The 22833-nt window shown below is 38.9% G+C and overlaps 3 protein-coding genes and 1 long non-coding RNA gene across 7 annotated transcripts; 2 read left to right on the top strand and 2 right to left on the bottom strand.

The window, feature by feature from the left end:
• The first annotated feature begins 1059 nt into the window (after nucleotides 1–1059).
• Nucleotides 1060–6193, top strand: mcidas (multiciliate differentiation and DNA synthesis associated cell cycle protein). Of its 2 annotated transcripts, none has more exons than XM_077600037.1 (7): nucleotides 1060–1316; nucleotides 1399–1465; nucleotides 2876–2946; nucleotides 3297–3363; nucleotides 4026–4195; nucleotides 4414–4518; nucleotides 4907–6193. In XM_077600037.1, the coding sequence occupies exons 1-7, from the start codon at nucleotides 1251–1253 to the stop codon at nucleotides 5285–5287; spliced, it is 927 nt and encodes a 308-aa protein (XP_077456163.1). In that variant the 5' UTR covers nucleotides 1060–1250; the 3' UTR covers nucleotides 5288–6193. The 2 variants fall into 2 exon arrangements, with proteins under 2 accessions (XP_077456163.1, XP_077456161.1); XM_077600035.1 differs by having other exon boundaries at nucleotides 4411–4518.
• LOC144074002 (uncharacterized) lies at nucleotides 2506–8967 on the bottom strand. The gene is made up of 3 exons (XR_013300210.1): nucleotides 8791–8967; nucleotides 8146–8288; nucleotides 2506–4597 (listed from the first exon to the last, which is right to left on the bottom strand). It is a non-coding gene; the product is annotated as an uncharacterized LOC144074002 (long non-coding RNA).
• A 156-nt stretch (nucleotides 8968–9123) lies between these two features.
• Nucleotides 9124–22587, top strand: LOC144074642 (granzyme A-like). Of its 3 annotated transcripts, none has more exons than XM_077601174.1 (5): nucleotides 9124–9216; nucleotides 11095–11363; nucleotides 18497–18632; nucleotides 20680–20830; nucleotides 21205–22587. In XM_077601174.1, exons 2-5 carry the CDS (start codon nucleotides 11330–11332, stop codon nucleotides 21643–21645), a joined length of 762 nt encoding a protein of 253 aa, XP_077457300.1. In that variant the 5' UTR covers nucleotides 9124–9216; nucleotides 11095–11329; the 3' UTR covers nucleotides 21646–22587. The 3 variants fall into 3 exon arrangements, with proteins under 3 accessions (XP_077457300.1, XP_077457299.1, XP_077457301.1); XM_077601175.1 differs by lacking the exons at nucleotides 9124–9216; nucleotides 11095–11363 and adding an exon at nucleotides 18139–18431 and having other exon boundaries at nucleotides 21205–21456; nucleotides 21527–22579; XM_077601173.1 differs by lacking the exons at nucleotides 9124–9216; nucleotides 11095–11363 and adding an exon at nucleotides 18129–18431 and having other exon boundaries at nucleotides 21205–22582.
• On the bottom strand, nucleotides 12401–14460 carry gpx8 (glutathione peroxidase 8 (putative)). Its single transcript, XM_077601176.1, has 3 exons — nucleotides 14197–14460; nucleotides 13799–14060; nucleotides 12401–12792 (listed from the first exon to the last, which is right to left on the bottom strand). The coding sequence occupies exons 1-3, from the start codon at nucleotides 14401–14403 to the stop codon at nucleotides 12629–12631; spliced, it is 633 nt and encodes a 210-aa protein (XP_077457302.1). The 5' UTR covers nucleotides 14404–14460; the 3' UTR covers nucleotides 12401–12628.
• Nucleotides 22588–22833: the final 246 nt, after the last annotated feature.

Raw genomic sequence — 22833 nt, 5'->3', positions numbered from 1 at the left:
TTAAATGAATTAAAAAAACACCATAATGTAGAACATCACAATTCTGAGATCGAACGCTCGATAACAGAATTGTGAGACGGACACGCTAACCACTTCCACACTGTGCTGTCTTTAATAATTTTTAAATAAACAAAAAAAAGAAAACAGGAATTCACTTTTTTAGTTCTCTAAAAAGAAGAAAAGGTCAGATATATGTTTCTATTTTTTTTCATTTAAAAACAAAAGAAAAAAAATACATTTTTGCGACACCTTTTGATGATGAGGGTACGGGGCTTCCATGTTACGTTTTGTAAAATTGGGATATTTTTTATTTTTTTATTTTAGGGTATTTTATTTTCACTTCCTGCTCACTTGCTATTGATTTTGGAGAATTTCAGGCCAGTCCACATTTTTTTTGCCATTTACAGGTTATTTTCCAATGATTTGGGGGTATCCTTGGGTCATTTCTAGCAGATTTTGAAGAAAACTGTTAATTTTGGATCCATTTAAAGACGTTGTTTTTCAAATCCAGGTCACGTCCATCTATGTGGAGTTTGCATATTCTCCTCAGGCCTGCGTGGGTTTCCTCCCACATTCCAAAAACATGCATGACAGGCTGATTAGACACTAAATTGCCCCTAGGTATGGGTGTGAGAGTGCATGGTTGTCCGTCTCCTTGCACCCTGCGATTGGCTGGCCACCGATTCAGGGTGCCCCCCGCCTCTAGCCCGGAGTCAGCTGGGATAGGCTCCAGCACCCCCCGCGACCCTAACGAGGATAAAGCGGTTCAGAAAATGAGATGAGAGGTGTTGAAGACCCACCGGAGTGAATGGAAATGTTTTTCTGGTATACCTGAACGTCCCATTGGAAATGAATGGGGCCATTGAAAATGTATGCGAAAGTTGATGCAAATGTACTGAAAATTCAACTTTTTAAAATGTTGGTGGCTGATTACGGGAAGTTTTGACATATGAATAATGGGAACTTGCAGAGAAGAGGCATTTAGGAATACTATATTTTGAAATTCAAACAATAAAACAGGAAAAGACCCCCCTCACCACCACCACCCACCCCCGGGCTGACTGCTATGGCGCCTAAAGCGCGCGTTCCCACAGCCAAGCGAGCGCTTTCACAATCTCCGAGGACGCCTCGCCTCCCTAGAGACGGAGACTAATTCCACATTTGATTGGGCCGCCACGCGAATCCGCGCCACGAACCGGGAATAAAGTGCCCTTAAAGGAAGGAACTATGGCGCGGCGTCGGAGGGAGGGATGAAGATGCACGGAGAAAGACGCGTGTTCGCCGGCGTGTGTCACGAGGAGGACCCGCGACAAAAGGTACGATTTCTGAAACGTGGCGCAAAATATGTATATGTATGAAAAAATATTTATACATCGATGTCATTCCCAAATGCTGCAGGGTCAAGTGCCGAGAAGCAGTAGTCCCGTCGCGCTGTACGTGGAGCTGCCCTGCACCCTTGAGCAAGGTCTGTGCAATTGATGCTCACGATTTATACGCATTGTCGATTAATCGTTTCCACATCTTCATGACTTTAAAACTGTCCAAGTACGTCCTGTATTTGGGGTTTTATAAATACTAAATATGAACGCTTGTGCTTTTGTTTTACTCAATAGAAATACTCAAAAATATTCAAATTTTAGTTGATATTTTCTAAACAAAAGGCAGCAAGCCGTGAAATGCTTATTTGTTTAGTTATTCGTTTTCTGAACCGTTTATCCTCACAGGGGTGGTGGGGGTGCTGGAGCCTATCCCGGCTGACTTCGGGCACCATGCGGGGGGCACCCTGAATCGGTGGCCAGCCAATCGCAGGGCACAAGGAGACGGACAACCATTCATGCTCACATACCTAGGGGCAATTTAGAGTGTCCAAACAGCCTACCATGCATGTTTCTGGGATGTGAGAGGAAACCCGGAGAAAACCCATGCAACCTCGAGGAGAACATCTATACTCCACACAGTGACCGAACTGTGATTGAGCCCTCGACCCTAAAACTGACAACCATTCACACTCACACTCATACCTAGGGGCAATTTAGAGTGTCCAATCAGCCTACCATGCATGTTTTTGGAATGTGGGAGGAAACCGGAGTACCCGGGGAAAACCCACGCAGGCCCGGGGTGAACATGCAAACTCCACACAGCTGGACCGACCTGGATTTAAAGGATGTGAGGCCGACGCGCTTACCACTCAGCCGCCGGGCAGCCAAAGTAAATTATCCACTTTATTTATTTTCATTTTTTTCAGCCAGTTCAAGGTGATTTTTTTTCTTGAGGAAAAGCAGAATGAAACATGAATGAAACATTTCCAAAATATTTTTAAAAAGAGTAAAAACTGTGAATATCATATTTGCATGTCCCTTTTTTAATATAAAAACTAAAAATATAAAGAGAATTTTTTTCTTGGTGCCCATTGTTGGCTGCGATAGGCCCCAGCACCCCCCGCGAACCTCGTGAGGTTAAGTGGTAAATAAAATGAATGAATATAAAGGATGTAAATAGTGTGACTTCTGTAGTCCTTGATCAGAACACATCTTTTTAATTATTGAAAGTAAAATATTATGTATTTTTTATTTTACATTTTTAACATGAACATAAATTTGAAAAAATGTGAGATATCCTCTTGAAACTTAAAGATTCTGACTTGATGACTTTGTAATTCATCCAAGTGAGATATTTCCAAACCTCAGTTTTTTGCATTGGAAAAAAATATTATTATACTTCTCAGTGCTTACAGCTAAAGCAATAACGGAATTTACATATCGCAGAAATAATCATTGATTAATCGTCTGTAGCAGCCCTAATCCCTAAAACACAGCTCTTAACCTCCCCAAATGCGTAATTAACGACTCGTGGTCGGTCTCTTTCTACTTTACAGCCTTTCCAACAATAGCATGGGGTGATTTAGAAGACTGCACCAAAACAGAGAACGACTCACTTGGCTCACAGGTAGGAAATCTTGAAATTTTATCACCACATTTTTTGCCTTCCCCTCGCGTTTAATGACACGTTTTGGCACGGAGAAGAGGAATAACATCCCAGGTGGCAAATCTGCGTCACTCCCAGTCTGTTAATCTTTAACAATGTGCACTGGAATCTGGCACAAATAGCTTTGGGAGTCAGGCTACCGCAAGACTACTTTTGTCCTACTGCCCTGAACGCACCACACTCATGTTAGCTAGTGTAAAGCCAGAATATCCTACCTGGTGGTCCTGGTGGGACCCTCAGGTAGATTTTTTTTAATTTAGCTGTTGTCATGTTGCATAAATTCTTAATATTAAGTTGTTTTTTCCCAACAGGTAAATGAATCCGATGGAGATGAACGACATTTTGCAGATTTTGCGCTGGATTTTGTGGCAGGAGAAGGTAAAGTGTGTTCAGTGTTTCATATTTGCTACTGGTTATTAGAGAAATATAATTATATCATGCATGCAAGTAGGATTTTTCTTTGTAAAATGTTTTAATTACATTCATATAAGACAGGGGTTTTAAACTTGCGGCCCAAAAGACGATATTCCGCGTCATGTAGAATTAGCGTTGCCCAATTGTAAAGTTGGATACAATAGACAAATATAGAAATCATTTTAAATCAAAAGAATTAATTAATGAAAAGTAAAGTGAGTAGTAATAACTGAAAAAAGGTGGCTGAGTTGACGTTTTGTGAATTCTTATGAAGAACCCTTCAAAATATATGTAGAAGAGTTGCAATCGAAAGACGATTGACTCGATAAATGTTGAATATTTGAATTCTAAATAAAATAAATTGACTGTGAAAAGTGGAATTCAACAGTAAGTATTGAAAATGTGGAACTTTTTGCAACATGTAAAGCAAAAATATCGCAAATAAATGAACATACTGCAGACATAATGAACATTTGACGTTAAATATAACAGAACTGTGATTTTCATGTACTAATCTCCTGAAATCATTGGCTACAACTAGATGCCCAAGCCGTTCGGACTGCGTCTATCGCTGTCGACGAGACAATTACACTAATAATTATTGTGATTTTTCATTGTTGGTTTAGATTCCTCATCTAATCTGGAGAGCAGTCTATCCCCTGTGGCTTTGGTCCCATTCGTCATCCCACCCCTTACCCCTCAGCACATCTACCCTCCAGAGGACGGCGTGGCTTTGACCGATTTGTCCTGCACGCCTTCCCAGAATGAAGTACTTTGGGCGGGACATGATCAAAAGGTCAGTCTTTATGGTTGATGAACCAATTACTGATTCATTTCAACTGGGAGGATTGGTGCACTTTTCAGTGCCATTGAAGGTACTCGACGTCCAACCTATTTCAACTGAGAAGGGCGGATAAACGTTCGTCGGATTGGACGTCGAGCGCCGTCAATGGCAGAAAATGGGTTTGAGTTGACTCGGTGGTAAAATGTGATCACACTGTGTTGTCCCAGCAGGCGCATGAGACTTTGTACAGAGGACTTAGTGAGCCAAGTGAGGAGAAAAAGCTTCACCTGAGACAGCTGGCGCGCAGAGCGAAACTGTTGGCGTCCATGTTGGAGGTGAAGTCCGTCGGAAGTAGAAAACTAGGGTTTGCGGGTTTGGTGCAAATTTGGGTGAACACGGGAAGGAATGACTAGTCTGCAGGAACACAAAACACTAGGGTTAGTATCTTGGATGGTAGTGAACCACAACCACCACAACTAAATTTATTCATTTATTTATTTATTTATTAACTTATTTACTACCTATTTATTTGTGTCTAAAATGTATTTTCCTGTGTCTGTATTCTCACCCTCTTGCTACTGTGACAATGAAATTTTCCGAATACGGGATGAATAAAGTTATCTAATCTAATCAAATCTAATCTAAATAAACAAGAGTAACAGGTCACTTCTTGAAAAGTAAACTTTTAGATTTTTTCTTACACTGTTAATGCGTTTGTGTTAGAAACTAATGGCAGTCCGAGAGCCAGACATCGGCGAACCGGCAAAGCCTTGCAGCGCTAAATCCAGCAGTCCGTGCAAGAGGCAGCGACTGGACGCCGAATGGGAACACACCGAGTCGGTGGAGGAGATGCTGAAAGACGTCGGCACTCGTTGTGACGCTGCGTTGCGCTTAGGACGGGACCCTGACGCCCTCCCCTTGTACGGCTCATTCTCGGGCCTGCGAACATCTGTGGGCGAGGTGGAGGAAGACGCATCGTCATTCCGCACATCGGTGAGAGAGCGAGGCACGGTGAAGACGCACGTCTTCCCTCACGGCCTTGCTTTCACTTCGGGCACCCGGGAAGGCGGGTACCGCTTCCGCTGGGTTCCCAATGATTGCTAAAAACGGAAAAATGAAAAGCCCACTAAAAGCTTTCCAAACATTTTTGCAACCTGCTAGCATGCTATCCCTAGACATTTTATTCTCCTGTTGCCATGTGACCGTTCTACCATTCTGTCCCACATGTGCTAGCTAACGTAGCACCAGAAAGCTACGAATGATCATCCATTATGATTGTGATGCCACACCCACAATTTCTGAAAAAAATGGGCGTTCTCCTATGCATTGTTTTGGATGGAATCACCATTTGGAATGGGTAAAAAGTCCATTTTGAGTGGCAATCTTTTTTTTTAAATTATTATTACAGTGGTACCTGTACTGCCTCTACATACGACAATTTGATGTTACGAAGCCCTTTGATATCAAAATTACTGTTCCAATATACGAAAAAAAGATCCAAGTTACAAAATCCCCCAAAACCACAATACATTTCCTCAATCCGTTATTTTATTTTGAAATGTTTGCGGTAGTGTTGCATCCTGGTTGACTATCTCTATACATTCTGCTGGCCTCCTCTTGGCTGGCTTATAATAATAACTGTCCATTTTTTGTTATGTATTTTTTAGTTTTGTGTGGTTAAAGCAACTTTGTTCTTTATTTAAACTTACTGGTGTGAATGAAATGCATAAGCAGGCAATCCATGACTGATATTACAAGGCAATATACAGCCCGCGCTTTAGCATCGCTATGCTATAGAAGCAGAAGGAAGGATTAAAAGCGACAACTCCCTGTACTCTTTGTACAGAACGACCAGATGGCGAGACTGCTACTCCTTTGGAGTTGTATTTAATGCTAAATTCATGATTCAAAGCTGTTTAGATGTGTTTGTGTGCTTTGTCTGTTGTTAACGAATAGGAAATGTTTTTGCATGTTTGTTATTCTTTTTTATACATTAATAAATAATTTTCTTATCAATTCTCTCATTTTGTGTTTCTTACCGATTACATAAAATGTGTGACACTGATCATTCTTAAGGGGTTTAGTTGGTAGTTTTTTTAGGATTGTGGAAGGAATTAGAGAATTCTCTACATACGAAAAAAAACATTTCATAAAACAGATTCTGGAACCAATTCATTTCTTAAGAAGCGGTACTACTGTACTATTATTAGAGCAGTCATTTTCATTTTTGATGTTGTCATTATTTCATAGCACCTTTAATGCTTAATTTATAAACTCCAGTGAGATGGGTAAATGATTACAATATCTTCTCAGGTAGCATGGAGGCTAATCAGTTGAAAAATGTTCCACTGCCCGTGCACTTGTTTACATGGGTCCCCAAGTCATTTTGTCAACATTTGCTTTGTTTTCCCAATGTTTTTTTGGCAATTCAGCGAGTCCACTTGAACGCCACTCGGGATTTTACTTAGGAAATGTAAATAAATGATTTGTTTGAGCAGTGAAACAAATGTGACCTGATGACCCTTTCTCTTCCTTTTGCTTTTGTTTCTTAGTCTCTGCGTTGACTATGTGTTCTCAAAATGGCCACTGTCTTCTGTCATGAGGCAGTCGACATCCTTCTATAGATCCTTTTTTATCACATTTTAACTACAGCGTGACACAATCGGCTAAAGCGGTGGTGGTGTCAAACCTGAGGCCATGGGGTCACGTCAGGCCAAACACATTGTTTTGTGTGGCCTGCATAAGAACATCAAGGGCATTTGACACGGTGGATTAATGAGAAAATAATATGTGTTGTCTTTTATCCATCAGCAGATAACATTTCCTGTTTTTAAATCTTTTTTTTAATAAACGAGTAATGTTTTTTATTTACCTAAATAAAGAGAACATTGACGGTTTTCCATTTTTCGCCTATAATGAAAAATGTAAATACACAAGAAATGGATGAATAAACGTTTTGAAAGTAAAAAGATATTTATGGTGATAAAGCAAACAACTAAAAATATATGCAGGTGAGAGGATTTTTACACTTTCCTCCTTGAAAAAGTAAAAAAGAAGACAATATTTGCCATTCTCCTTTTTGTATTCAAGAAGCAAAACAATTAAAACAATCCAAAAGAGAAACTATTTTCAATGTTTCCACCCCATTTGATTTTTATTTAAAAAAATAATAATTCACAATATTTATCTTATTGATTTTTCACAGTAAAAATGCAAAACGAACGAGAACTTTTTATTTCAGAATCTCTGCATGAGCTTCGATTCATTTTGCAAAGCCATACAAACTATTGTATTTCCTGTCAAATTAAATAGAAACATTTACAGTATTTTTTTTTCTGAAATAATGTGAACTTTTGCCCTCCATACGATGGCGTTGTCACATACGACACTGCGTGTCAACGTGAGCTGAACAATGTCAGACCTCAGGTCAGGCACCTGTTCAAACTTCCTTAAAGTCTTTGCTCTAAGTCAGCCAGAAGCTTTAATGAGGAGAAAACACTAACAGGGAGATGACCCCCAGGAAAAGAATAATAATATTATGGAAATCCACGTTTCAGCACCATTGACGGCAAAAGACGTACAATTCATTCGAATGAACGTCAATGCCCAACACTAAGATTCAAAGCCAACCATACTAGAATAAAGGAATTGAACATCTACCATTGCCAATAACAGGCTATTACTTAATATTATTTGATTTTATCTTATCTAATTTTCAGTTGCTGTATCTAACAAATGTAAAAAAACACATTTTATTGGTACTCTTTAAATGAAAACTAATCTCTTATTCATTTTAATAAGAAAATAAAAGTCACCTTTAATTCTAATATTTATTATTTTTCTCCTTTTTAGATTTTGTTCTTATTTATTATTTATGCTGTTTTATTGCTATTTATTTATTATGTTTCTGGTTTTATTCATTTTAAAAGTGATTTATTAACATTTTATTAAGAGTCTTTCACCTGACGATTTCCACTCCGTGATTGTGTGATTGCGAGTCCGAATGGTGGTCTGTCTCCATGTGTGCTCTACGACTGACTGGCGACCACTCCCGGTCCACCTTTCGCCCAGTAAGCCAGGGATAGGCTCCGTCACCCCCGACAGCCTGACAAGAATAAGCGGTGTTGAAAACGAATGATTACAAAAAATTGTTATTGACGTGTAGTGTCCACATATGTGGACATTTTGGGTCATTTAGGCCTCACTTGTATGTCACATATTAAAAGTGTGGCCTAGACGAGCCAAAATGTGAGGTCCACGTGTGTAAATGCCAGACCTCTACAAGTTTATTTTTCTTATGTACCCCAATATACTACAGTCAATAGGCATAAAGGGGTGAAGTGTCTATTTCATCTTTGTAAAGTCACACCATTCCTTGCAGTGTTGCTAAACGTTCCAGCTGAGCTAGCTTGACATTGGCGCCGCCTGTCAGCAAGAAGCGGGAAATTGTTAAACCCACTTTAATTAACGAGGGTTTGTCACAAACAGCAGGTCCGAGTGGGACAGAGTTTGTTCAGGCTGTTCGGGACACATTTGACCGTTTAAAACTAACGACCGTTATTGCAAACAATACACAATGGTTGTTTCTAAGGCGACTAAACACAAACCTGCCAAGAAGACGGAATTCCGCGCGAAATGATGATGTCATCACCTCAGAAACGGCTGGCTGACAACAGAACACATATGGAAGCAAATCAAAATCACTACAAATGGATTGGACGTCTAGCGCCGTCAACAGCAGACAATGAGCGCCATTTAAAGTCGTTTTAACAACATTTTAACAAGTGACGCTATAAATCCCGCACTCAAAGTGCAGAGGGTTAGTCCACTTAAGCATGCGGGGGTGCACATATGGAAGTGGCAGGTGGCAGGAGCGCGTTCACATTCGCGCCATTCAGCCCACTTAGCGCCAAAAGGCCGCACCATGGTTGCGCAATTAGCTTCCATTCTTTCACCTGACTCCATCGACCCATTGGTTGCCATTGGCAGAGATTGACGTCCAATTCAGTTGTATTTGGATGGATCACTACCAGGTTGCAATTCTGTTTTACATTGTTTTTAATTTTATATATTTATACTTTTTTTCTCCTACTCAATGCTATATACTTCCGTGGCAATAACTTTTTTCTCCAAACCTTTACAATTTTTCATTTATTTTCAAAAACGTTTTTGGGGATTCCAATTCTAAAACGTATACATTGTTTACTCAGGCCAGGTGATGACTACCAATTTGTAGGGGTATTATTTATTAATTAAAATAAATTAATGAAAAAAACTCATAAATTGGGCGGAGTCATATGATGGTATACAACAGGGGTCACCAAACTACGGCCCGCGGGCCGGATACGGCCCGCCGGCACATTTGGACCGGCCCTCTGAACAATACCAGAGACGCTATCGGAATTTTTTTTTTTTTTTTGAATATTTTTTTTTTTAATTTTTTTTTTTTGGGGGGGGGGGGGGATGCGGCCCGCTGGCACATTTGGACCGGCCCTCTGAACAATACCAGAGACGCTATCGGATTTTTTTTCCTATTTGGCCTTGAAGACTGGGACATTTTAATCTTGTGTTTGGTTCATTGCACCCCTGCTGAGCCCACAAATCATCCCAGTGAAGCGGGGCTTCGCATTGCTTCTTTGGTGACATGCGCGGGGAGAGTGTTTCCCTTTGATGCATGCGGGCACGTCCACCGTTGCATGCACGAGCAGTGTTACCGAGACATCTGGACGATCGCAGGTGAGGGCGGAGCCCTGGGACCATCGCGGACTATTCAAGCATATTAAAACTGCAACCTGTTTGAGAACGGAATAATAGCGAAAAAGTTAGGTGAGAGAAAAATTGATTCAGAATGCAGGATATTTAACCTGGAGTGGACAAACGATTATTTTTTTGTTCAATGCAAAGAAAAGGCTGTTTGTCTCATTTGTCAAGAGACGGTGGCGGTATTCAAAGAATACAATCTTTGCCGACACTATGAATCCCGTCACAAAGACAAGTACGATAGATTGCAAGGCCAAATACGAGCAGACAAACTCTCAAAGCGAAAAAGTGGACTACTATCTCAGCAGAACCAGGCATCCGTTCGGGCCAGCTTTTGGGTTGCTAAATTGATAGCAAGCAGCGGTAAGCCTTTCACTGACGGAGAGTTTGTTAAGAAATGTATGGATACTGTCGCGGAGGAGGTGTGTCCCGAGAAAAAAGATGCATTTAATGCCGTAAGTCTGTCGGTGAGTACAATGACCAGACGCGTTGAAGAAATCGGGAGTAATGTATATGCCCAGCTGCAGCAGAAGACGAAATAATTTGACTTTTTTTCATTAGCACTGGATGAAACCACGGACGTGCAAGACACAGCGCAACTGCTCATTTTTATTCGTGGAGTTAGCGCAAACTTTGAGATTTGCGAGGATCTGGCAGCCCTCCAAAGTCTCAAAGGGACTACAACGGGAGAGGATATTTTTGACAAAGTGTGCCAAACCATGGAGAAGTTGGACCTGGACTGGTCAAAGCTAGCTAGCATCACGACTGACGGGGCTCCTAGCATGGTGGCCGAAACTCGCGGTCTAATAATGGGACTCATGAACCGGGAGTTGGAAAAAAGGGGTCTCACCGCCCCGCTACGAGTCCACTGCCAAATTCACCACCAAGCACTGTGCTGCAAAATGTTGACGTGGGATTCTGTAATGACGGTTGTGGTGTCGTGCATAAACTTCAGAGCAAAGGGAGAAGATTGTGCATGGCACAACAGAAAGTTAATGTTCCATGGCTTTTTCTGTTACAAACTGACACCGGCCCCCCATCAGAGAAGGGAAAAGTTATGTGGCCCTCACAAGAAAAAGTTTGGGGACCCCTGGTATACAACTTTCCATAGGGCTTCCTGTTTGTTCACTGTTGCGTTCACGTGTTACTAGGGGAAACCGAAACGCGGAGGAAACCCGAGCAGGAGAGGGCGCACTTAATTAAACACACACACACAATAGAGAGAGAGAGAGGAAAAAAAGCTGCCAATCACAGAAGACAAGTAAGCAAGCCTTGCTTCCCGCCGCAGAGTCCGCCTGGGGGGTCTTATTTAGGAGCTGGAGTGTCCGGCAGATCAAGAGACGACTTCACCAGCAACAGCTTCCAAGACGCGTTCACGAAACGAAGATGAATCTGAATTCTGGCGTTGAGGGGGAAACAGGTGAGCGATTTTAATATGGGAAAGTAGTAGTGTTGTAACTCTCAATTTATGATCTTGTCACGGTCTAGATGAGGGTCTGCAACCAGCAGCTCCATTAAACATCAGCTGCAGCTCTTTGTGACATGAGAAGTGATTTTTTTCAGAGCCATTGATGATGGTAGATGTCCAACCATCATTTTTATGTGAATTGGCATAAAAAGACGTTTAAATGGATTAGACGTCTATGGCCGTCAATGGTAGCCAATGAGTTTACATGTATCGAATTTACCTTTAAAACGTATTTCTGCTGTAAATTTGACGATGGTGCTGCTTTAATAGAAAAAAAAAGTCGTTCAAAAATTGGAAACCTAAATTATTTGGCCCTTGATCGGCAATCTATAGGTGAAACAAAAATGTGTGTTCTATAAGAGAACATAAATGATAACTATGCCAAAAATAGCAATGCTTTGAATTTGGCTGCTTAGGCAGATGTCAGGCAGAAATAGAATTACCACTGGTTATTGCCACCAGGCAACCATTTTTGCCACCATTTAAATTTCATATTTAACTTGCTGCCATTGACGGCACTATAGTAAATGTTCTTTCGGCCCTCCCACAATCCCCAATGGCAGCCAATGAGTTAAATGTGTTCCCCATAAAGTGTTACCTCACCAATTCTCTTGTTTTTGCCTGATCTGGCGGTGACAGCGTGGCAGTGTCCTGCTGCATGCTGTCATTTGATGGACAGCTGTCAGTGGCACTCCTCTCTGCAGCTGCCAACCGACTTCGTCTTCTACAATAGACAACCTGAGACGGATTAGGAGGCAGTGCAAAAAAAAACACAAAACAGATCATCTCGTCCAGATTTTTGTGACAGTGGATGGTCGTCAGGCAGTGTCTTGTTAGCTGGTTTGTTGTCATGTACCAGCTTACCTGCGACTGCCCAGCGACTGTCCGCGCAACCTGCAAACAAACACACACACACACAGTGCAGCTTTTAACTCATTCAGCACCATTGGACATGTCCGTGAGAAATGTACAAGTGAAAGATAATTGCCTTGATTTCAAAACACAATTTAATATAAAAACAAACATTTGATTGAGATGCTTCAGAGACAGAAATTTAATTGTAACACTTTAGTGGCCCAATAATCCATGAGTGGCTGAAGAAAATTCACAATTGTCTTTTTTTTAAAAATCCAAACACACTTCACTATTTGGAGTTGTATTTCAAACATGAGAAGTGTAGTTGTTCAGTTCAGTATTGTCAGTAAAAAAAAGAAATTTCATAGTTCCATGCGCTTTTTGACGATGATCTCCCGAACCAGCGCCGCCACCTCTCGGCGAATGTTCTCCATAGGCTCGTCGGTACGCCAAAAGCGCACGACTTTGCCGTCGGGATTCACTAGAAACTTCCAAAAGTTCCATTTTGGAACTTTCTGCACAGAATCTGAAAAATCCAAATGAACAATGACTTGCATACCAAGCAGAAATAAGCATCTTAATCACTAAATAAACTCAAATTAATTAACCCAGTCAATTATATTTTAATTTCTCATGAAATAATTTCCAATGAGTTCATATGAATTCCTACTTTTATAAGGCAATACACTTAGTGTGCTAAAAACTACCTTTGACCTTGAATCTCAATTAATCTCATTTGATAACGTAAGATTAAAATGTGTTATTACAGCACTTTGAATTGCCTCGTGTATCTTTAAAAGTGCTATATAAATAAATATTTTACCGTGTCACTATATTTGAACTGAACTGTGTGGTGGTGCCACTTCCCTGAGGAAACACTGCCACCTATTGGTGATGTCTATGCAGTCTTCCAAATCCCCATTTTAAGACCAGTAAAAAAAAATACAAAAACGACTTTACAAGATTTATTATAGGCTTGGAAGGGAAGAAAAAAAATCATACTCTTAATTTCAGTTAATTTATTTTTTTCCAAAGTATGTATGCACGTGTTTAAGAAATATGTGCCCACATACAGCATGTCTAGTGCTTTGTTTATTACCATTAAGCACTTTGTGAACTGATTGAAATAGCATATGAAATACATCATAATTCACAAAAGTCACAAAAATTCTCCCTAAAAAAATTTAAAAATAAATTTGTAGCTAGGGAGAATCAATTTCGTCAAACTGGACTGGATATGGCAATAAAGTTTGGTTGACCATTGGCACGTGCATAATATGACTATTGGCTGGACAAATTAATTTAATTACAAAAGGGGTTTTTTTGCAGCTGAATTTTGGTGCTAAAAAATCAGTGTTAGAACTTAAATGCTGGAAAAAAATAGGGTTAGATATTCAAATATTTACTTTGACACAGAGGATCATTTGCTTATTATTCCTCATTTGAGTGCATAAGAAATATCAGCCACATGTTATTCATTAAGATGAGTTGAACCGAACAGCCCAAGTCGTGATGTGTTCAAGTGCTCATACCTGTGAGGAATTTGAAGGCGGGTTCGACCTCGGAACCCATTATTTTGATCTTTGCGAAGAAGGGAAAAGTGACGCCGTACGTGGACTTGGCGAACGCCTCGATATAACTGCTGGTGCCCGTCTCGGTGTCGCCGAACTGCCCGCAAGGGAAGGCCAGAACGTTGAAATGAGACGTTCCCAACTCTTTGTGGAGCTCCTGAAGTGACATGTACGCCGTCTCCGTCTGCTCGCTGTTGCTCGCCACGTTGACAACCAGAGAAGCCTACGTCGGAGGAAAAGTTGCAAAACGTTCTCAAAACAAGACATATTAAACCCAACTTAACACAAACTAATACTTCTACTTCTGTTGGGTCGCGTTGTCGATCGTCTTCCGGTAAATCACGATAACGTGGACTTACTTTTCCTCGGTACTTCTCCAGAGAGACCATCTTCCCTTTGGCGTCTTTGACCTCGAAGGAATAAAAGTCCGCCGGCTTCTGGGGCTTCAAAAACTGCGTCTGGAGCAGGAATAAACAACCAACGCCGACCGTCATGGTTAATAGAACCGTCAACCTCTTCACTTGGGGCCCGGAGGACTTGACGGGGTAGCCCCCTAAAGCCTCCATCTTGGAGGGGGAAGAAGGAAACCCGAAAGGCGGGGCAAGGTGATGATGAGAGGGTGACGGGTGTGTCAAGTTTCACAGAAATACAGACGCTCCCCTACTTACGAACATTCAACTTACGAACAACGGTACATACGAACATGTCTGCAAATTGCGTTTAAGTCCAAAAATGTTCGCAAGTCCAATTTTGTATTTCGCGTCTTTTTCGGAGTAGTACTTCTTTCCGCCGCTAATACCGACGCCTGGCGCTGTGAGAGCTCAGCTCACCCAGCATCTACCTTCTTCGTTGCAATGCGGAAGTGCGTGAATGTATCTCCAGTGTGCAAAGAACCTTTTTCATTTGTATCATTAAATATCTCATGCATCCAATATTGAATATGGTTGGTAAAAAGCTAAAGGCTTCTATTAAGGGATTTGCAAGGAAGAGGCAAGCCATTTCATTTGAAACGAGTGGCAATAATAACGAAGCTTGATGCGCGTCAGAAAGTGGTGAGCGTTGCACATTCAGTACCATTTATAAACAGAAAGATCGAGCAGCAGGACCCAAATATTGAACGTTGCACAAAGTTTGCAAATCAATTGAATGATGCCATACAGTGCTACTGCATCATTTATGATGAAAAAAAGAAGAAAACTGTGCAATCGTCATTAGGTCGCTTCTTTTGGCCAGTTTCTAATACATAAATCTATCTCTCTCTCTACAGTACTGTACATATTCTCTCCATTTTATTAAAAAAAAAAATTTCAGTACAAACCAATGCGTGTTACTTATACAAGCCTTAAACATACAAATGCACTTATATAAACCTTCAATATACTTATATAGGCCTTAAACATAAATTATAATACAAAATATAGCACTAAATCAACTTACAAACAAATTCAACTTATGAACAATCGCTCGGAACCAATTGCGTTCGTAAGTTGAGGAGTGTCTGTACTGCAAAAACGGATGCGTTGCAAGTAATTTTCAAAACAAGACGGAAAATGAAATCACGAACTCCCAAAAATATAGCTATTATAGGTTCTTTAAAAAAATGAAAATATTAATTTGAAACACATTAATAAAAAAATTATAAGCACTCACTTGTGTCTTCAGTTCCTTGTTCATTTTATCGCATGAAAACACTGGTTGCTCGTTTGAACATCCAGATTGCGATTTTCTTAGACCTAATTGGAAAAAAAAGTTTAAACACCCAAAAATGTCAGCTTTCGTGCACAGCCATTTTGTTGCATTTTTAAACTTTTACATGGCAATCATTGAAGTCATTGGCTACCATTAACGGCACTGGACGTCCAATCCATTTTGACTGGATGTGAAAAAACGCTCCTTCATGGTGCCCATAGTTAGCTGGGCTAGGCTCAAGCACCACCGTGACCCTTGTGACAATAAGCTTGATAATAAAATAAAGAGTAATTTAGCTTTCATTAATATTGCATCAGTTTATGAATGTAATGTATACTAATATAAAAATAGAATGACTACCAATATTATAGAGGGTTGATTCTGTGACATTTCATTTTTCCTCATCATAAAGTGAAAAGGTTGCTCAATGCTTCAGGATGTGGGTGCAACTACCCCGCTACCCACTTGAGGGCGCTCTTTCCTAGGAATTTGGGTGTATTTAGGTGAAAATAGTCTTCCCGTGATTATCGTGACTTCACTTATCGCGAACTAACTTCTGTGCGATTTTTTTCTGCTATTAATTATTTTTTAAATTATTTTATTTTTTAAAGTTCATTAAAATGTGAAAATCCAGGCTGAAACTTGTAAGCGGAAGTCACTCTTGCTACTAGGATTCAGCACTGAAGAAGAAGAAAAATGTACTACAGTAGTTATAATAGGGGTGACCCTACTTTCTGATTTTTCGATTATCGTGGCCATGTCTGGTCTAGATTAAAAATGATATTCAATGAACATGTGTTAACTGAAGTCATTGGCTACAATTGATGGTTAATGATCATGGCGCAATTGAAAACTCAAAATAAGGACAAAATTCACCATCCATGCTTAGCAGTTCCTGAAATAAATAAAAAAGATGATTTTCCATTAGGTCATTGCCACTTTTTTACAAAGGTGTGAAAAACTTCGAGTTTGAAGCGGCTCTCTGGTTAGGTAAAATCACCGTAAATTGAGAAACTGCTATAAATATTCGGTTTCGGAGAAATAACTCAAAACGCCAGGCAGGTGTATGGGAAATAATGTTTTTGTACCATTTACTGGGTTAGCTGCTAGCCCACAATATTAACATTTGGTATACAATTGTGGGCTACATTACCCCAAATGGGAGGTTCACTTAAATTAACACAAGTCGGATTCCCGTCAATGGCAGGTTATGTGAGCTCATTTCTGTCTCTATATATACATATATATATATATATATATATATATATATATATATATATATATATATATATATATATATATATATATATATATATATAGTGAAGTGATAGCTGCAGATTCTTATCGCTGAAAATGTCACCTCATATCAACTGAGGCCATTTGCTAGAACCTATATATAATATATATATATATATATATATAATATATATATATATATAGGTATTCTTATTCTTATATTCTTATCGCTGAAAATGTCACCTCATATCAACTGAGGCCATTTGCTAGAACCTATATATATATATATAAAATTTCACTTTAAATATATTGTTTATATAAACAGCTATATATATGAGGTGACATTTTCAGCGATAAGAATCTGCAGCTATCACTAGTTTTCCTTGAAGATCACCTTGGGTTGCCATTTTGTCTGCAAAAATGTCAGTTTATTGCTTTTTTCTAGTTCAGGTTTATGTTTTAAGAATGTAACCGTGCACACTGAATTTGAACATTAGTTTGGTGGTCTCCTGTGAATTGACAGTCTTGATGGAAACTCGTGACTCACTTGTTGGCGACAAAACCACACGGTGTGGTGAAGATTTCCTTTGAAAGACATGAAGGTGTTAATGTGAAAGAGAAAAATGAGTACTTGTCTTTTGACAACTGTTGAATTTTGTAAATCCAATATAAAAAAACTACAATAAGGGGGATGTAAATAGAAAACAAAAAACTATATTTGGAAAATGTTTCATTTGAATACACAACATTAATTCATTTTCCATAAGACTAACTTCACAAGGGTCGTGGGGGTGCTGGAGCCTATCCCAGCCAACCAGGTGCAGCAGGCATTGGATTCCTTGAATTGGTCAGCAGCCAATCACCATGCGCAATGAACCAGACAACCACTCACACTCATCATCACATTACCACCAAGTGGGGATCGAACCCACACAAAAGTGAGGTGGAAGAACCCCTTCACTATTGGGTGGCAATACATTACATTTGAAAGATATTTAATTAAATATAGATCATTTTATGTATGTATGCAAAAAAAGCTAAATAATAAAATTGTTGATATTTTTTTATAACACCTCCTTCTAATAAATTGAGTTTGAGACTGCTGGGTTACACACTATATTAAACAATATCCATATCTGAACTATATGGAGTTCAGTGTAGAAAATGAGAAAATATTTTTAAATCTATCTTTTTGATTTGTCTCTATTACGATATATATATATATATATATATATATATATATATATATATATATATATATATATATATATATATATATACAGTTTAATCTGATGTCCTTTACATCATTTCATTTCTATTTAATGCAGTAACGTGTCGTTTACTGCCAGCATGCACACATGAAATTATTATGACGATGAAATGTAGCTAGTAAAATATGAAAAATAAATCTTTGCGGTAACGTGTTTCACTTCATAGCAGTGTTGCTTTCAGATGGACTCATTTTTTTCTCCTACACACGAAGCCTTCGTGACAGCGGTTGGCGAAAAACCAAGACGAGAAATGTGGCTTCTTTGCTGACGTGGGTTTTTGTACCCTTCTTATATATATTCTTAGTATAAAACGGGTAACATAAGGTGGGCTTAACAGGAAGGCAAAATGTTCTTTTGTGGCTTCGTGTTAACCGTGGCTCTTCTCTTTGTCATGCCGAGTGAGTAGTAAAACTTTTGAACTGATGTTGTGTTGATATTGAATCCTATGTCTTGATTTTTTAAGGTGATGCGGCAGAGATTATTGGAGGCAAGGAAGTGAAGCCTCACTCGCTGCCTTACATGGCTCTGCTGAAGAACCCAAGTTGTGGGGGTGTTCTCATCCATTCACAATGGGTTCTCACTGCTGCCCATTGTAACAAGTAAGCCAATGTCTCTTATCTCATCTTATCTCATCTCATTTTCTGAACCGATTTAACCTCATTAGGGTCGCGGGGGGTGCTGGTGCCTATCCCAGCTGACTCTGGGCCAGAGGTGGGGGACACCCTGAATCGGTGGCCAGCCAATCGCAGGGCACAAGGAGCATGCGCACACTCACCTAGGGGCAATTTAGAGTGTCCAATAAGCTGACCATGCATGTTTTTTGGAATGTGGGAGGAAACCGGAGTACCCAGAGGAAACCCATGCAGGCCCGGGAAGAACATGCAAACTCCACACAGGTGGACATGACCTGGATTTGAACCCAGGACCCCAGAGCTGTGAGGCCGATGCTCTAACCACTCGCTATACCGGGCCGCCCAGTAAGCCAATGATAAGACAAAAACACTTTTAAATGATATTTTACCATGTGTTTTATTGCTGACCTTGATTTTAATATCGCCATCACATTTTTAAAAATATACATGTATTCATTTTTTATGATTTATTATGTATATCATTAGGCGGCCCGGCGGCTGGGCGGCTAGTGCGCTGGCCTCACAGATCGGGGGTCCTGGGCCAAATCCTGGTCACTCCATCAGTGTGGAGTTTGGATTTTCGTCCTGGACCCGCATGGGTTTTCTCTTGGTACTCCGGTTTCCTCCCATATTCCAAAAACGTGCATGGTAGGCTGGTTGAACACTCTAAATTGCCCCTAGGTATGAGTGTGAGTGTGCATGGTTGTCCGTCTCTTTGTGCGTTGTGATTGGCAGTTTCCTGGAAAAGGCTCCAGCACCCTTTGCGACACTTGTGAGGATAAGCGGTACAGAAAATGAATGAATATTATTGTTATTTGTTATTACTTTATTTCTCCTGAAATATGCATTATATTTAAACATCTATTTTTATTTCATAATATTATTTCTAATGTTTATGTAGTATTGTGCACTCATGGTAATCCACAACTCCAATTCCAAAATTCAATCAATTTCCTTAATTTATACATAAAATATTGAAAGATTACAATAGGACAGATAACAATGAGAAAATCCTAAAATATAGAAAAGACTGATTTCTTAACTAAAAGACAACAAAGTTATTAATACATTCATCTTTTTTTGTTCATTGTTTTAAATATCTCTCCTGCCCCCATTTTTCTTTTTATTTTAATTTTGGGATGTTTTCTCAACTATGATCCTATTTTTAATAATAATTAATAACACTTTGCCACAAACTAACAAAAAGTTGATTAATTTGCACTTTAAATATATTGTTTTAATTTAATTAATTTAATATAGGTAGAATATGATTTGCATATACACATATATATATGTATATATATATATGTATATATAATATATATGTATATATATGTATATTATAATCGAACTTGCGTATAAATGTGAAATTACTTAATAAAAAGGAACTTGCGTATAAATGTCAAATTACTTAATAAAAATAAAAATTATGAATGTGAAATTACGTAGTAAAAATCCAAATTATATTAAGTTAAAAAAATGTTAATAAATATAACCTTCCCAGCATACAACTAAAACTATTAAACATTTGCAATCAAGTAATACTAACATACACATATATATGTATATATATAGTATATATATATATACACACACACACATATATATATATATATATATATATATATATATATATATATATATATATATATATATATATATATATATATATATATATATATAGCGTGCACTTTATTGGAATTAGGGTTGTAACATTTTGGTACTATTGCTGTTCCTTACAGTACATAAGCTAATAAAATTAATGCATATAAATAACATATATAAAAAACAGGATTGTAATGAAGTGGATTAGATGTCCAACATATTTTAAGTAGGAAGATTGGCTTTGGATGCTCATTTTGGTGCCATTGACAGCGCTAGACGTCCAGTCCATTTTGACTTGGAGTCGACGAATGAACGTTCATTAACTGGTACTCAGCGAGTTAAAAATCCAAAATGTACAAGAAGGGATGGATGTATTTGTTTGTCTTGAATGAACGTGCCCACCTTTTAGTTCAAACGCAAATGGCGTGACGACAGTGCTGCTTGGAGTACACAACTGGAAAAAGAAAGAGGATTCCCGTCAAACCAGAAAAGTCCAAATGCAAGTTCCTCATCCCAAATACAAAGATTTCAGAACAGGAAATGACATCATGTTGCTCAAGGTGAGGCAGAACGTACAATCTCTGTGAGCACTTTTTTGCGTAATATTGGGAGAAAAAGTCAAAATTGAAAGGTTAAAAAAACGTTGCATTCATTATTTTAACATAAGTCGAACTGAAAGCTGTTCGGGGTCTGCAGACATCAACTTTGATGACGTTAGATCGGTTTGACAAAAATAATGTTAATAACATAGTGGTAAATTCGATTTTCAGCTAGTGGTGTGCCTTGAGATTTTTTCAATGCAAAAAAGTGTGCCGCAGCTCAAAAAAGGTTGGGAAATACTGTACTGGGGGGCCACTTCCTGCCCGAGGGGCGCAGGTTTGACACCTCGGCTCTCGATTAACGTATCATGAAAAATGTATTCCCAATATTTCAGCTGGACAAACCTGTGAAGGAGACAAAGGCAGTCAAGAGTTTAACACTGCTAAAAAAGGCCAAACCCGTAAAGGCAGGGAGCCTCTGTATGGTGGCTGGATGGGGAATTACCAAAAACAATGCCAAGGCAATATCCAACGTCCTCATGTCTGTGAACTTGCCCACGGTTGACAGAAAAAAATGCGAGCAACACTACAAAAATTTGCCCAAGGACGTGATATGTGCTGGCAGAAAGGGGGCTGACACTTGCGGAGTAAGTGCTCTACGTCTTGAGTTTGTTGGAAGTCACAAAAGTGAAGACAAATGTTGTGTTTTGTTTTTAGGGCGACTCGGGAGGTCCGCTGGTGTGCAAAAATGTTCTTGTGGGAATCACGTCGTACGGAAAAAAAATGTGTGGCGAAAACCCTGCAGTGTACACCTTTCTCTCGACAAAGCAACTTGATTGGGTCAGAAAAAGGATCATGGAGTAGGAAATGCAATGGGTTTTTTAGTATGCATTTTTAAGACAAAACTATTTCTTTAATGATTATAATGGCCACTCTTTGAAAGACATGTTTGGTTACTACGCTAACGTCAGTGAGAATTATTTGGAATATTTCTTGAATTTAATGATCCGTTTTTTTATTCACAAACAAAACACCTCCAACATTTATACTTTTTTTCAATCATAACTGTATTATATGTTGAAATCAATAAAAACAATTAAGAATTAAATTGTTGCAAATTATTGTCCCTGAAGCCACTGTTTTAAAGAAAAATGATACATACCATTTTTTTTGGACTGTCTTTTATTTTGTATTGAATGTATTGATGCTGTAATTAATATTGATGACTGAATTTATCTGTAAATAACTGTCAATTATGCTTATGAGGCATATGTATCATATATCTCTTAACATTTTTTTTTAAAATAACAGTTTAGGACTACTGAGGGACTGTGTGGGTCATCTTGAAAGAGTGATTCTGCATATTTAACCTCAGTCTCAGTCTGCAGAAGGTCCCCACCTTGTGGACTTCTTGTGTGTGGCTCCAGTTTTTTTTACCTAGGTCTACAATGTCTTCTGTGTCTGTCTTGCTTCTGTAACCAAGGAAATTTCCTGAATAAATGAAATAAAGTTCCAATCTAATCTAATCTAATATAATTGTAATCTAATATTCCTCCATTTAGTTTCCGTACTGCTTATCCTCACTGTCCGTTGATTTTTTACAATTCCTGTTGATTTTGTGGTAATTTAAAGTCAGAGGTGATTCCCTGCCAAAACTACAAATTAATGTTCATTGGGCATTCAATAACAAGTAATTATTCCTGTCAACATTTTTATTTTTAGTGCTCCCCCAGAAAAAAAACATGGTGAGCTGCCAGCTGCCCTCTCTACCACCACATGAACTCAATAAAAATGCTTTTAATTGTTCTAAAATTGCATTTGTAATACAATTTTTTCCCCTGTTGTCCCGTTTTAGTTACCTACATTTTAAATGCAACAGAAAAACTCACTGACCACAACGAAAATGCTAATAATTTGTGGTATACCTTTATAAAATGGCAGATGTAATAGAAATCTTCACCAATGATTCAGTTTTAGTACAGTTTTGAACTTGGTCAAGTTCAAAGACACCGACAAATTTGCTA

Source organism: Stigmatopora argus, chromosome 5, assembly GCF_051989625.1.
Source record: "Stigmatopora argus isolate UIUO_Sarg chromosome 5, RoL_Sarg_1.0, whole genome shotgun sequence".
NCBI classification, from domain to species: Eukaryota; Metazoa; Chordata; class Actinopteri; order Syngnathiformes; family Syngnathidae; genus Stigmatopora; species Stigmatopora argus.
The sequence above is the reverse complement of the archived record's forward strand: the minus strand, read 5'-3'. Positions and strand labels throughout refer to the sequence as shown.